General features: G+C 37.3%; 1 protein-coding gene across 1 annotated transcript in view; it reads left to right on the top strand.

Moving 5' to 3' along the window:
* Positions 1-15,269, top strand: part of LOC136974618 (uncharacterized) — a 77,842-nt gene that overhangs the window by 48,076 nt on the left and 14,497 nt on the right. The window contains exon 9 of the mRNA XM_067269547.1: positions 4,404-4,568. Coding sequence (XP_067125648.1) covers positions 4,404-4,568 — 165 coding nt within the window. The remainder of the gene's footprint in view (positions 1-4,403; positions 4,569-15,269) is intronic.

The following is a 15,269-nucleotide window of genomic DNA, read 5'->3' as shown; positions in this document are numbered from 1 at the left end:
GTAGAGTGGGTTCCTTTTGCCATTTAACAAATGAAATAAGTAGAATGTTTCTTTATTAATAAAAAGAAGTCTTAGAGATATTATTTTTGTTAGTAAAAAAATTACATCAATTTATTTGGACGAAACAAATCTGAGGCTAGGGAAAAATACCTGGTTCTTTTCCTCTTGTTGGGTCTGTCTGTAAGGTAATTCACAATTGAAATTATTTCCCATTTTCTAGATTGCCAATGAATAACCACCTTTGGTTATTGTCTATCTACTCAATTTAGAAAAATGATAAAATCACTTAAAGGTCTGACTATTTTACAAAAATTAAATAAAAGTACAATGAACTATATTGCATACAATACTGGAAGTAGAGCTTTGATTTGCCTGTAGATTATTCTGCCATTGGAAGGGCCAACTTTAGGGAAGAATTTATCAAATTTAAAATAATGTCTGATTCAATTTATACTGAAAAAGTTGTATTTTGCATAGTTAAGGTATAAAAGCTAATACAGAGCTCCTTATGATCACCCAGTACACAACTCAGCATGGATACTCTCCACATACTATTAAAGAAAGGCCTTATACATCATCTTTCCTTTGCCACTTCTGCCTCACCAATAAATTGCACTCAGGACACAGTTTATAGAACCATCACTTATGACAGAAGCTAGACTCCCTTTACAGTAAAATATCCAAGAAAAATAACTTTTGTTTAGCCTTCTGTAGAAGTCCTTTCATTTCCTTCCTCCTCCACAATGCTAAGGACCTTCCAGTACCTCCAATCAGGCATCTACACTATCCCTGCCTCGAGACTTCTATAAGTTGCAGTGAGTTGTTAATTGAAAGCAGATGGTAAGAAGCTTTAGCATGGAAGAATTTGACAAGTTGTTTCTCAATTAAAAATGTTGGAGAAATACATTTCTCGATGACCGGATGTATTTGGTTTCCGGTTTGTGAGGATTGCAGAATAACATGGATACCCGATGGAAATGATAAAGAAATTAATCACAATCTTTCAAGCAACAAAACATCAGCATACCTCATTGGACTGAAAATAAAGGGTAGTTTTAAGTTATGTCCTATTTTAAAGAGGAATACATAAGAAGGCAGCCAAGGCTAATAATCTCCAAGTGGTATATTGACGCAACCCTACAGTTTTCGGAATTTTAAAGAACAATAAAAAACAATATGACCGTAATTCGGCTATGGGAATCTACTCCATCCCATTAAACAATCAACATTTTGGATCTAATCTAGTCTATCTGAGTGTCACGATGCGTGGTACAACAATGACTCAAGGAGAATAAATATACAATTGATAAGAAGCTCAATAACACCACACTATCAGCTTATGCACGGCAATGGGACATTCATGTCCAATGGGAGCAAGCATCAATTACCAAACCAACAAATATACACACGATGAAATGTCTTGAAAGATTAGAGATTTTTAAAACGCACAAAAGAACTGGTTCTGGTTGCATCAACCATAGGGACACAGACACATTGGCTACTGCATGATGATCTTTTTATGAAGATTATTTTTATTAAGAAACATTTATTTGTTATTTATTTTATTTATGTTGTTATTTATTTTATTGTCTGCAACTACATTTTCTGTTTTTTATGTATTTATCTCGGAATTCTTGTTTTCATTTATATTTAAATTTATGTTCTATTTTCATGTTCTATTTTATGGTAACTGAGGTAGATCGGTTAAAAACGATTGAAAACGTTTTTAATTTAGTACATTTTATTTGCTGGATTGTTAAAGGTGTTTTTTTATCGTATTCTATTTATCCAGTACATACAATATGTGAGTAAATCAATGTTATTACTGAATATGCAAATACTAAACTAACAGCTGGATTTTTTTACCAGGGTTTAAGGCTAAATAATTAATAAGCAAATTGGTACAGAGTAAGCTGCCAAGGCTGCCATCTCTTGTTAAATATAATAATAAAAAATTAATTAATTAAATTTAAATTTTAGAGTATTATGGAAGAAAAGATTTGCCCAGAGTGGGACTTGAACTTGTGATCTGCTTACTGTGCAGACACATTTTCAGTTACACTATCAAGAACTCTGTCCAATCATCAGTTTCAGACTAATTTTACATATAATCATATTATTACTTTATTTTATTTAACAAGAGATGGTAGCCTGGATGTCTTATATACTGCCAGTTTGCTAAGTCAGTGTTTCTCAAACTTTTTGGTCTGTGACCCCCTTTTGCACTTAAAAATTTCAAAGGACCCCCAAAGAATGAGTATATGTAGAAAACATCCCGGAGGTAGGGGGTTAATTTAAATTCAGAAGGAGTTAATTTCTTCTGTTTAATTAATCTATCCCATGTTGAAATTTCTCTCTGTTGCATGTCGCTTTGCATTGAATTTTTGTCAATGTTAAGATTAACGAAATTTTTTAAAACTTATTTCTTTATTTTTCACAAACAAAATAATTATATTGAAAAATATAAAAACAAGAAAAAGTTATATTTTGGAAGTTAATCTAGTCTCAAAACATTCTGATTCAGCACAACACAGTCCTTGGAAAAACAAGCAAAACTTACCACTCACAATGGGAAAAAATTCTCGTTCAAATACTGGCGCATCCATAAGTACCCTCTCATGGTCAAGCCAGTGCTGCCAGCTAAAAACACATATCAACTAAAATAATATCAGAGTATCCCGAGACATAGCCAAATATTGCCGCACCACAGCACTAGCGGAAATTTGAATTTGCTGACTGAAACGCTTTCAGTTGATCGGTTTTCGGATAATCGACGCTCTACTGTATTTCTAACTTGACTTGCCTACAGACGCAAAGCTGTTCTATCATAATTTAGGTGGATAGTGGAAATCAGGGGATTCTCCAATAGCCCAATACAGTGGTGCCTCATATAACGTACTTAATCCGTTCCAGGTGCACGTCTGTTAAGTGAAATGTTCGTTATACGAAACGCATTTTCCTATAGAAATACATGTTAAAACATTTAATTCGTTCCGCAGCATAAATAACCGTACTGTATCATAAAAAATGAACATGGGGTGCGTTCTTTTATTCCTCCGCGTAACTCTATGCGAATGACATCCATTTAAAAATTCCTGCGGAACACGTTCCTAAATTCCGGTGGGAGTGCGCGCCGTCGAACGGCAAAAACGGTCGCTCGTAGCAGTAGTTTACGGTGGAAAGCAACATGGCGTCCTCCATGGCTCAGATAGTTTCGTTTCCGGGTCCATTACGTGGTTTTATGAATGAGAATTTAGAAATTGTGAAAGCGCGAGTTAGCGCACGCGGTGATGTAAGTGTCTTTATGAATTTTTTTTTCGAGGCTATTTCGAATGCTCTTTCAACAAATAATCCATTTTATGGTTAAATTTTACAATTGGGACCCTTCTTTTGCCTTTTAAAGCTCATATTTTAGAATTATAGATTCCTCCATCACGATACTATCGATATTGCGGCCGCCACCATTTTTCTTTCTTTCACCGTCGTTTCTAAATGCTTACAAACAGCAGCGCACTCCCATAGTAGCGGAGACGCATTAAAGAACGCACCCATGGAGCAGTCACCAATTATGCCGGAAAGTTCGTTGTTCGCAGCCAGTCCGTTGCTCGAGTCACGTAATGGCCAAACAGAAAGTCCGTTGTTCGCAGCATTCGTTATTCGAGGCATACGTTATACGAGGCACCACTGTATTATATTTAGGCTTGTATTTAAATATTTATATTGTTTTTATTATTAATATGTGCAATTTATTTAAGTAAAAATTATTCTATATATTTTTTATTTCTATTATTTCTAAACATGAATCCATAGTAAATTTATAAAATATTTGAAAAAATTGATCTGACATCAAGTTTTCAGCGACCCCCACCCCAAATATTTTTCACGATCCCCACTTTGAGAATCACTGTGCTAAGTAATTATTTAGTCTGACAGCCCAATAAGGAATTCAGCTATTCATTTGGTATTTATAATTACTGTTGGATTAGTTGTATTTATTATATATGTATCTGCATGCATTGTACTGTACATTACATACTATTATCTAGCCATAGCAAAAGACTTTATCTAGTTACATAATGTTCATTACATTCTCTGGGCAATGCCCAGATACTTTGACTAGTATATTACATTTAAAGTATGAACATGACCATAAATGTAAATGTTTTATAATGTTCGCATGTAAATCACTTTTTCTGTACCAGTGATCCTTAAAGTGTGATCTGTAACTTGTCACTGATTTGTGGGACAAACAGAAGTCTGCATAAATTTTTTTTTGATCTGCTGGTTGGTGTTTAATGGAATATTAATAAAATTATAGTTTTGCCATTGTTAAAAATTCTGTTATTTTATATTACATATTAATTTATGATTGAAAATTTTAAAAATGTGTATTTATCTTGCAGGTGTCAAAATTAAAATGCAGCTATTGTGATAAGTTATTCGGCAAGAATTTTGATCTGCAGCAACATGTTCGATGTCACACTGGAGAAAAACCATTTCAGTGTATTGTTTGTGGACGTGCATTTGCCCAGAAGTCAAATGTTAAAAAGCACATGCAAACTCATAAGGTAATGACCCTAATTATAATAATTGAATAAATGTAATTGTCATTTAATGGTTTGTGGTTGTCTTAAGGAGGGTGCACACAGGCTGTGCAGCAAAGAAAAGCGGTGTCGCAAATGCATTGTCGCCATGCAGCAGCACAACCACAAGCAGCAGTCTGCTTACATTTCAGCGCATGTGTTCAGTATTCAAGATGGCAAATGATACCGACGCTGCCACTATCCACATGTTTACAAATTTTCCAAAATAATTATAAAAAACGATGAAGTCAGACTTTCTATTCTTCTTACTTTTTACTCTTAAAGTATATGAAAAATATATTTTTCTTCCCGTTCTGACTTATAGATATTGTATAACTAAAAAATTTTTCTAAAACATTCTGTTAACAATGAATAAAAAAAGATTACAGTTAAAAAGGTAAAAGGAAATCAACTTGCAGAGAAAACTTTTTATTTACTTTGACAAACTTTCCATATGCATTTCGCCTCTTATAAAAGGCCTTTTCAGTAGGTTTGACTGTACACAGTTCATGTTAGAGGAAACCACTTATATAATTCACAAAAAATTCCCAGCATTCCGCTGTTAGCATTCCCGTATTCAAATTTACAATGTTGTTTTGCATAACGATAGCAAAATGTTCCTTTACTTTTCGTTTTACTTTTTTTTTTCCCCTAAAGACAATTTTTAACTTATTAACATTGATCTGACAATTACTAATATTACAGTGTTGGAAGATAGGAGAATTACTAATTTTTAACCTTACAGCAGCCAAGTGTTCCGACAGTCTGATCTCCAGTCTTCTTTTTGTTTCACCAATGTAAAAACTGGGGTTGTTACATGTGCATTCTATTCTATAAATGACGCCGTCTTTTTCTAATAAATCTTTTTTATTAGTGCTTCTTATAATCATCATATTTGATAACCTGTTATTTTGGGATGGAGCTAATCTAATTAATTTTTGATTAAAAAATTTATTATATTTTTCATAGATACCTTTTATGTACGGGAAAGATACATACTGCTTTATTTCTTGACGTTGTTTAACTTTAAATCTATTTCTTAAAAATCGGTTGTACCAGTCAGTTAGCAGTCTTTTTGGGTATCCATTTAGGATATATTTCTTATGTGTATCTTCGATTTCTTTTTCTCTTTGACCTATATTTGTTATTCTAGAAAAAATCTTTGTTATTTCCATTAAATATACATTATATTTTTGGTTTAAAGGACAATATGATTTAAAATTGATTACTTTCTTCGTATTACACGGTTTTTCAAATTTACAATATTCCAAATGATCATCAAATCATTTAATTGTTATATCTAAATAATTTAACTGATTATTTAATTCATGCTCTTGAGTAAATTTAATATTTAAGTTGATTTTGTTAGCTTGTTCCAAAATTTGCAAATGTGTTGTTACAACACTATTATATATGATCAAAATATCATCGACATATCATGATCATATAGCTAGAAGATTTTGTCGAAGATTTTGGATTAGAGGTATTTTCTTGAATCGAGAAAGAAATGATGTACAAAATAGGCTTATTCCTCGATTAAGATCTCTCGATGAAGAATACTCTTTTGAGTAAGATTCGGTTGTTTTGTTCTTTGAATTAAATTATATATGGTTATGTGGTCTTACGCCATAATTTTTTTGTATATTTTTTTTATATATGTATATATATTCCTCTTTCCCTTTATTTCTCTACCCTTTGTTCCCTGCTCTCTTTCTTCTGGAAACTTCTCTCAGTGGGTGGCAACGAACTGGTTATAAGACAAAGAAAAAGGGATAGCCTGCAGGGGCTAAAAGAAGGATAGACTGGCCACTTTTGGGCCGAGACGACGAGCTGTGAGGACGTGTTTAGTGAGGTCTCCAGGAATTTCGCGCCGACGGGAGCACGAAGGAGGCAGCAGACCGAACGTTACGGAATCTAGAGAAGAACTCTAGAAATCTGATACAAAAGCTCTTCTGGAAGTCTATCGGAAGAACACGAAGTAGAAAATTCGAACAATACGGTCGTCGAATCTCGTATCGTCCAAGAAGGCCTGAGTTGTAGCCACCATCACGAGTTCACTAGCTAAGTTTGGGTACCCGTTCTTGTCTTGTTCTGTCCTATTTTCTACATCTTCTCTTTCCCTCTCTAGCATAAGTAGTTTTAAGTAATTAGTTATAAGTTTCTTTTTCGCGCCCCTTCTGTAACGCGTCGCGTACATCAATTCTTTTGTCGCGAGTTTTTCGACTACGATTCTGCCGAGTTTTAAGTGATTTTGTAAAAGGAGTGTCGGAATACAAACGTGTATCGAGAATCCTGTATAATTTAACAAACGCGAGGTGAAAATTAAAATAAAGTTGTTAAAATTTCCTTTATCCTCTCGTCGGACTTATTTTTCACCACGTGCGTTTTACAACAATGGCGTCCGCGACAGGATTCCGACTATAAAAACTCCTTGTCGGTACTATTCGGCAGAATTTCATTGGGAACGTTTATTATAGTTTGTATATATTCATTTATTGATCGCGAAGTGTTATATTATTATGGCGATGAGTAATCCAGTAGGAAGTACTGTACATGGTGACGGGGCCAACTGTAATCTCCCGTTAGTAGTCACCGGGTTCCTAGGGATGATACCCATGTTTTCGAATTCGCAGAGCGATTCAGTAAATGTAAAACAGTTCTTTCAGACTGTGGAAAATATCGCACACTTAGCGGGTTGGAGTGATGTCGTGAAAATTGCAGTCCTCCAGGCTAGATTGAAAGGGGAGCCGCTAAATATTTTTTTCTGTCTTCTAGAACAGTATCCTTCCTCCTATGAGGATATAAAACGCGACTTGATAAAATGCTTTGATAAGAGAAAGGCCGGGGAAAAAAATATTATTGACCAGTTGTTAAACTTGAGACAAGCGGCCAATGAATCTGTGACTGATTTTTCTATACGTACGAGGACTTTGTTGTCCAGAGCGGTTAAGGACCATAGCAAAATCGAAGCGCTGCGTGACGATGTAATCACCGAGAGGTTTATAAAAGGATTAAACGGAAAGATAAGAGCCAATGTAGTGAGACGGTCCCCAAAATCCTTAGAGGAGGCGTTCGAGTTTGCGGAAATAGAGGAAAGAATCGAAAGAGAGTGTAGCGATCAGATTGAGCGAAAGGGGGTTTACACTGCGGCAGAAGAGGATCCCAGGCTTAGTAATGGCGACCATAATACTGTCCCGATCCCCAGAATTGACGAGAGAGATAGGATCGACTACTTAGAGAGGCAAATCGAGAATCTAACAGAAGCAGTGAATAAACTCGTGCGTAATCAGAATAGGGAACGTAGAGCTTCGAACAAGAAATGTTTCATTTGCGGAAATACCGGACACTTTGCCCGGGGCTGCCCAACCCAGAACAGATCAAAATTTAAACTTATAAAGGAGTGTCATAATTGCCAGTATCGCGCTCCTGGTGTAAAATTAAATCTGGCTACACACGTTTTTCAATCAGATAAAGGTCTCCCGCTCCTTAAGGGTAAGATGAATAATCAGGATGTAACCGCGCTCATAGATACTGGAGCAGAAAAGTCCTTGCTAAGTTCAGTAATTTTAAAACGGATTCCACCAGATTGCGTCAGGGGAGCTAACGTTAGAGAGGAAAAATTGGGGATACCGGGCATAGATGGGATAGTAACGGAGTGCGAACAACTTATTCGAGTCACCGTAGTTTATAGCGAAGCGGAACACCCTACGACCATAGCGTGTATGTCCTTCCCCGAACACGTGGAATATGAGGCTATCTTAGGCATGGATGTCATTAAGAACATCCCGGAAATTGTTGAAAACCTAAGAAAGTCGATGAATGCTAAGCCGCATAACATATCTGGGAGTGTCGTTTCACTAATGAATTGCCTCGCTAACACTCCCATTAAAGTTCAAGGGCTTGATGGCCTAGAACCAGCTGAAAGGGAGAAAATTTTCGGTATCCTCGAAAAATACCCTCAACGCTTCTCAGATTCAATTGAAGAAATAACAGGAATGAAAGGGCCATCCCATAAACCTATAATTAGATCTACCCGCCCGATTAACACTCGGCAGTACCTCATACCCGTTGCACTACCCGAGGAAGCGCAGGGCGTTGAGACTGAAAGACCTTACGGGATGGAATTAAGAGATCGACTAAACGCCATAAGAAAGACTGCATATAATAGGAGGAGACGGCGGAATCGCGCTAATCGAAAACGTATTAACAAAAACAGGGAATTAAACGATTGGAGCGAGGGACAGCGTGTATGGCTTCTTCACAAAGGTAGAAATAAGAACTCGGGAAAATTTTCTGCTAAGTATGAGGGACCCTATCGGATCTTACGTAAGCTTGGCCCCGTCACAGTGAAAATCGGCAATAACAATAGGAATGATAAGTTCACTGTACATATCGATCGCCTAAAACTGTGTCATTTTCCAATGTACAAACACACAAAAAGACGTGAATCATACAAATGTCCAACAAAACCAGGAGAAGAAAACCCTAGTAACGATCCAATCGATGAAGATGTTGATGAATACATCAGGAATTGGACTCATCGAACAAACGATGCTCCAGACGAGCCGCAGGATAACCAAGACTGGTATGAGAAAAGAAACACCTGCAGTGATCCTGAAATAAAACTAAATACTTCACTGCAACGACGGTACGACCTCAGGGGTCGCAGACTAGATTACCGTAAGTCGCATTACGGTAATTAACCTTGTGTGGGGGGCGTATGTGGTCTTACGCCATAATTTTTTTGTATATTTTTTTTTATATATGTATATATATTCCTCTTTCCCTTTATTTCTCTACCCTTTGTTCCCTGCTCTCTTTCTTCTGGAAACTTCTCTCAGTGGGTGGCAACGAACTGGTTATAAGACAAAGAAAAAGGGATAGCCTGCAGGGGCTAAAAGAAGGATAGACTGGCCACTTTTGGGCCGAGACGACGAGCTGTGAGGACGTGTTTAGTGAGGTCTCCAGGAATTTCGCGCCGACGGGAGCACGAAGGAGGCAGCAGACCGAACGTTACGGAATCTAGAGAAGAACTCTAGAAATCTGATACAAAAGCTCTTCTGGAAGTCTATCGGAAGAACACGAAGTAGAAAATTCGAACAATACGGTCGTCGAATCTCGTATCGTCCAAGAAGGCCTGAGTTGTAGCCACCATCACGAGTTCACTAGCTAAGTTTGGGTACCCGTTCTTGTCTTGTTCTGTCCTATTTTCTACATCTTCTCTTTCCCTCTCTAGCATAAGTAGTTTTAAGTAATTAGTTATAAGTTTCTTTTTCGCGCCCCTTCTGTAACGCGTCGCGTACATCAATTCTTTTGTCGCGAGTTTTTCGACTACGATTCTGCCGAGTTTTAAGTGATTTTGTAAAAGGAGTGTCGGAATACAAACGTGTATCGAGAATCCTGTATAATTTAACAAACGCGAGGTGAAAATTAAAATAAAGTTGTTAAAATTTCCTTTATCCTCTCGTCGGACTTATTTTTCACCACGTGCGTTTTACAACAATGGCGTCCGCGACAGGATTCCGACTATAAAAACTCCTTGTCGGTACTATTCGGCAGAATTTCATTGGGAACGTTTATTATAGTTTGTATATATTCATTTATTGATCGCGAAGTGTTATATTATTATGGCGATGAGTAATCCAGTAGGAAGTACTGTACATGGTGACGGGGCCAACTGTAATCTCCCGTTAGTAGTCACCGGGTACCTAGGGATGATACCCATGTTTTCGAATTCGCAGAGCGATTCAGTAAATGTAAAACAGTTCTTTCAGACTGTGGAAAATATCGCACACTTAGCGGGTTGGAGTGATGTCGTGAAAATTGCAGTCCTCCAGGCTAGATTGAAAGGGGAGCCGCTAAATATTTTTTTCTGTCTTCTAGAACAGTATCCTTCCTCCTATGAGGATATAAAACGCGACTTGATAAAATGCTTTGATAAGAGAAAGGCCGGGGAAAAAAATATTATTGACCAGTTGTTAAACTTGAGACAAGCGGCCAATGAATCTGTGACTGATTTTTCTATACGTACGAGGACTTTGTTGTCCAGAGCGGTTAAGGACCATAGCAAAATCGAAGCGCTGCGTGACGATGTAATCACCGAGAGGTTTATAAAAGGATTAAACGGAAAGATAAGAGCCAATGTAGTGAGACGGTCCCCAAAATCCTTAGAGGAGGCGTTCGAGTTTGCGGAAATAGAGGAAAGAATCGAAAGAGAGTGTAGCGATCAGATTGAGCGAAAGGGGGTTTACACTGCGGCAGAAGAGGATCCCAGGCTTAGTAATGGCGACCATAATACTGTCCCGATCCCCAGAATTGACGAGAGAGATAGGATCGACTACTTAGAGAGGCAAATCGAGAATCTAACAGAAGCAGTGAATAAACTCGTGCGTAATCAGAATAGGGAACGTAGAGCTTCGAACAAGAAATGTTTCATTTGCGGAAATACCGGACACTTTGCCCGGGGCTGCCCAACCCAGAACAGATCAAAATTTAAACTTATAAAGGAGTGTCATAATTGCCAGTATCGCGCTCCTGGTGTAAAATTAAATCTGGCTACACACGTTTTTCAATCAGATAAAGGTCTCCCGCTCCTTAAGGGTAAGATGAATAATCAGGATGTAACCGCGCTCATAGATACTGGAGCAGAAAAGTCCTTGCTAAGTTCAGTAATTTTAAAACGGATTCCACCAGATTGCGTCAGGGGAGCTAACGTTAGAGAGGAAAAATTGGGGATACGGGGCATAGATGGGATAGTAACGGAGTGCGAACAACTTATTCGAGTCACCGTAGTTTATAGCGAAGCGGAACACCCTACGACCATAGCGTGTATGTCCTTCCCCGAACACGTGGAATATGAGGCTATCTTAGGCATGGATGTCATTAAGAACATCCCGGAAATTGTTGAAAACCTAAGAAAGTCGATGAATGCTAAGCCGCATAACATATCTGGGAGTGTCGTTTCACTAATGAATTGCCTCGCTAACACCCCCATTAAAGTTCAAGGGCTTGATGGCCTAGAACCAGCTGAAAGGGAGAAAATTTTCGGTATCCTCGAAAAATACCCTCAACGCTTCTCAGATTCAATTGAAGAAATAACAGGAATGAAAGGGCCATCCCATAAACCTATAATTAGATCTACCCGCCCGATTAACACTCGGCAGTACCTCATACCCGTTGCACTACCCGAGGAAGCGCAGGGCGTTGAGACTGAAAGACCTTACGGGATGGAATTAAGAGATCGACTAAACGCCATAAGAAAGACTGCATATAATAGGAGGAGACGGCGGAATCGCGCTAATCGAAAACGTATTAACAAAATCAGGGAATTAAACGATTGGAGCGAGGGACAGCGTGTATGGCTTCTTCACAAAGGTAGAAATAAGAACTCGGGAAAATTTTCTGCTAAGTATGAGGGACCCTATCGGATCTTACGTAAGCTTGGCCCCGTCACAGTGAAAATCGGCAATAACAATAGGAATGATAAGTTCACTGTACATATCGATCGCCTAAAACTGTGTCATTTTCCAATGTACAAACACACAAAAAGACGTGAATCATACAAATGTCCAACAAAACCAGGAGAAGAAAACCCTAGTAACGATCCAATCGATGAAGATGTTGATGAATACATCAGGAATTGGACTCATCGAACAAACGATGCTCCAGACGAGCCGCAGGATAACCAAGACTGGTATGAGAAAAGAAACACCTGCAGTGATCCTGAAATAAAACTAAATACTTCACTGCAACGACGGTACGACCTCAGGGGTCGCAGACTAGATTACCGTAAGTCGCATTACGGTAATTAACCTTGTGTGGGGGGCGTATGTGGTCTTACGCCATAATTTTTTTGTATATTTTTTTTTATATATGTATATATATTCCTCTTTCCCTTTATTTCTCTACCCTTTGTTCCCTGCTCTCTTTCTTCTGGAAACTTCTCTCAGTGGGTGGCAACGAACTGGTTATAAGACAAAGAAAAAGGGATAGCCTGCAGGGGCTAAAAGAAGGATAGACTGGCCTCTTTTGGGCCGAGACGACGAGCTGTGAGGACGTGTTTAGTGAGGTCTCCAGGAATTTCGCGCCGACGGGAGCACGAAGGAGGCAACAGACCGAACGTTACGGAATCTAGAGAAGAACTCTAGAAATCTGATACAAAAGCTCTTCTGGAAGTCTATCGGAAGAACACGAAGTAGAAAATTCGAACAATACGGTCGTCGAATCTCGTATCGTCCAAGAAGGCCTGAGTTGTAGCCACCATCACGAGTTCACTAGCTAAGTTTGGGTACCCGTTCTTGTCTTGTTCTGTCCTATTTTCTACATCTTCTCTTTCCCTCTCTAGCATAAGTAGTTTTAAGTAATTAGTTATAAGTTTCTTTTTCGCGCCCCTTCTGTAACGCGTCGCGTACATCAATTCTTTTGTCGCGAGTTTTTCGACTACGATTCTGCCGAGTTTTAAGTGATTTTGTAAAAGGAGTGTCGGAATACAAACGTGTATCGAGAATCCTGTATAATAAAACAAACGCAAGTGAAAATTAAAATAAAGTTGTTAAAATTTCCTTTATCCTCTCGTCGGACTTATTTTTCACCACGTGCGTTTTACAACAGTTATTTGTGTAGAATTTGTCTTAAATTTATTATCCTTTCCTCTTTATTCTGATGTTAGTTATCTCGGTTAAGTGTGTCAAACTTTCTGCCATTAAAACACCACGTGATTGTATTTTCTCACGTGACTACCAGACGAACTGTTATTGGCTGATAGAAATGCATCTTGGTGGCGGTTGCTGCAAAAGATAGAATTCAACCAACTTTTGTGGCACAAGAAAAGCAGCACAAAATTGACTAGTGCAGCGAGAAAAAGTGACGTCATTCTACCGCATTTCTTTGCCACGCCACATGTGTGCATCCTCCTTTATACCCATCTTATTCTAATTTAGAATTAACTGTAGTATAGAATGATAGAAAAGATAGCAAAATGTACCAGTACATTAACTTTCCAAAGTTTAAGTAGAACATAAAAGTATAGTTTTATAATAATTAAAAATAAAACAAAACAATTTTTATAATATTTTTGGGCTTTTTAGGTCTATCTACAAGGGATAAAACATACAAATGTTTGAATATGCAGTGGGTGATCGGTTAATGAACATAATCCGTTCCAAGATTTTGTTTGCTATTTGAATTGTTCATTAACTGATTACTGATTTACCATAGGTTTTTATGGGAATTTGATTAATTCGTTCTGGACACTTCAAAAAATAAAAAATTTATACTTTCTTACTACGTTTATTTATATGTAATGATAAAAATACATATGTACATAGTCTCACATTTTTATTTGTCATGTTTGTTCCGTTTGTGGGGGTTAAAGAATCTATCTAATGTCGATTGTTTTTCTCTCTTCACGATTTTTCAGAAGTAATTGATAGCGTTGTAATTGTATTGATCCCCAAGCCTAATAACTTCAATCTGGTTTGGAGCCATTTGGATGACCGTTGTTCTGACAATCTCCCACTTCTTCAAAAGATCTTTAATAGCAGATATTGGCATTAATTTTCTTTTTCACAAGAAAACATATCTTGCCAAGTTTCTTGGCGTTCTTGGTTCTTGCTATTGAGAGTTCTTGGCGTTCTTCTGTCGTCAGATCAGTTTCAGGTTTCATTATGAGCTCTTCAATGTTCTTTATTTCTCAGATGTGATTTTTGTTACTCCTTAAGATGCTTAAGTCTTCTTGATAATACAGTATCTTCCTGTAGCCCTGTTCAAGCCATACTGCCTAGCGACATCAGACATCTTCTGCCACCTTTGCTATTATACTCTCACCTTTCGAAAATAAAAACCAACACAATACTTAACGAGTGCCTGCCTGACCGTCTCACGAATACTATAAAAGAATCATTTTTGTCAGAAAAATAAAAGGCTGGAATTACAAGGGAGAGTTTCAAAGTTTGGAGGAATACTATCCGATCAGTATATCCCGGGTTGAGCATCAATGTCGACGTCTCCCATGCTCTGAAAAGTTTTGAATTGTTGCTTGAAGACAAGGGAAGACCAATTGGTATTCATTATTTTACGTCGCTTCTTGTGTTTGTTCTGTGAGATGTTCATCATCTGAACACGTGTTTGTTGTCCAAAAATAAAAACCTTTTGCAAAAGTGTTAGTTATCTCATTTGTTCGTTAACTGATCACCCTCTGTATTTCAATTTTCTGAATGTTTTAGGTCCCTGAAGATTATAGAATAAGAAGATTATATGTAAGAAGTCTGAAAGTACTAGAAAAGTTTTCTAATATTTAAAAAAAAATTATATTTAAAAAACACTTCCTAAAAGAACTTTCCTTTTTCTTTCTATGCCAATTTTGAATTGAGTCAATTAAAATCTGGAATACACTATTAACAGAAAAATGCTTTTATTGTTATCTCTGAAGTTTTTGTTCGGATGCATTTTGCCTAGATAACACATTCTAGGCTTCCTCAGTGTACAATAAAGACGAATAAAAACAAAAACCACAATTATTTTTAGCACATCCATTTTGCATCGAATGTTGTCCCAGCATACGTCTACCATCATATCTCTATTTAAATTAATGTTATCATACTTGATTATTGAATAATGCTCTTTAATTCTTCCTCTTATAATATTTGTGGTTTTTGTGTTTTTTCAAGTAAATGGCTTTAAAATTTC

This window comes from Centruroides vittatus, unplaced genomic scaffold (genome assembly GCF_030686945.1).
Source record: "Centruroides vittatus isolate TY-2023 unplaced genomic scaffold, ASM3068694v2 contig_351, whole genome shotgun sequence".
Lineage (NCBI taxonomy): Eukaryota > Metazoa > Arthropoda > Arachnida > Scorpiones > Buthidae > Centruroides > Centruroides vittatus.
Note: the sequence above shows the minus strand (reverse complement) of the source record. Positions and strands in the feature narration are given on the sequence as shown.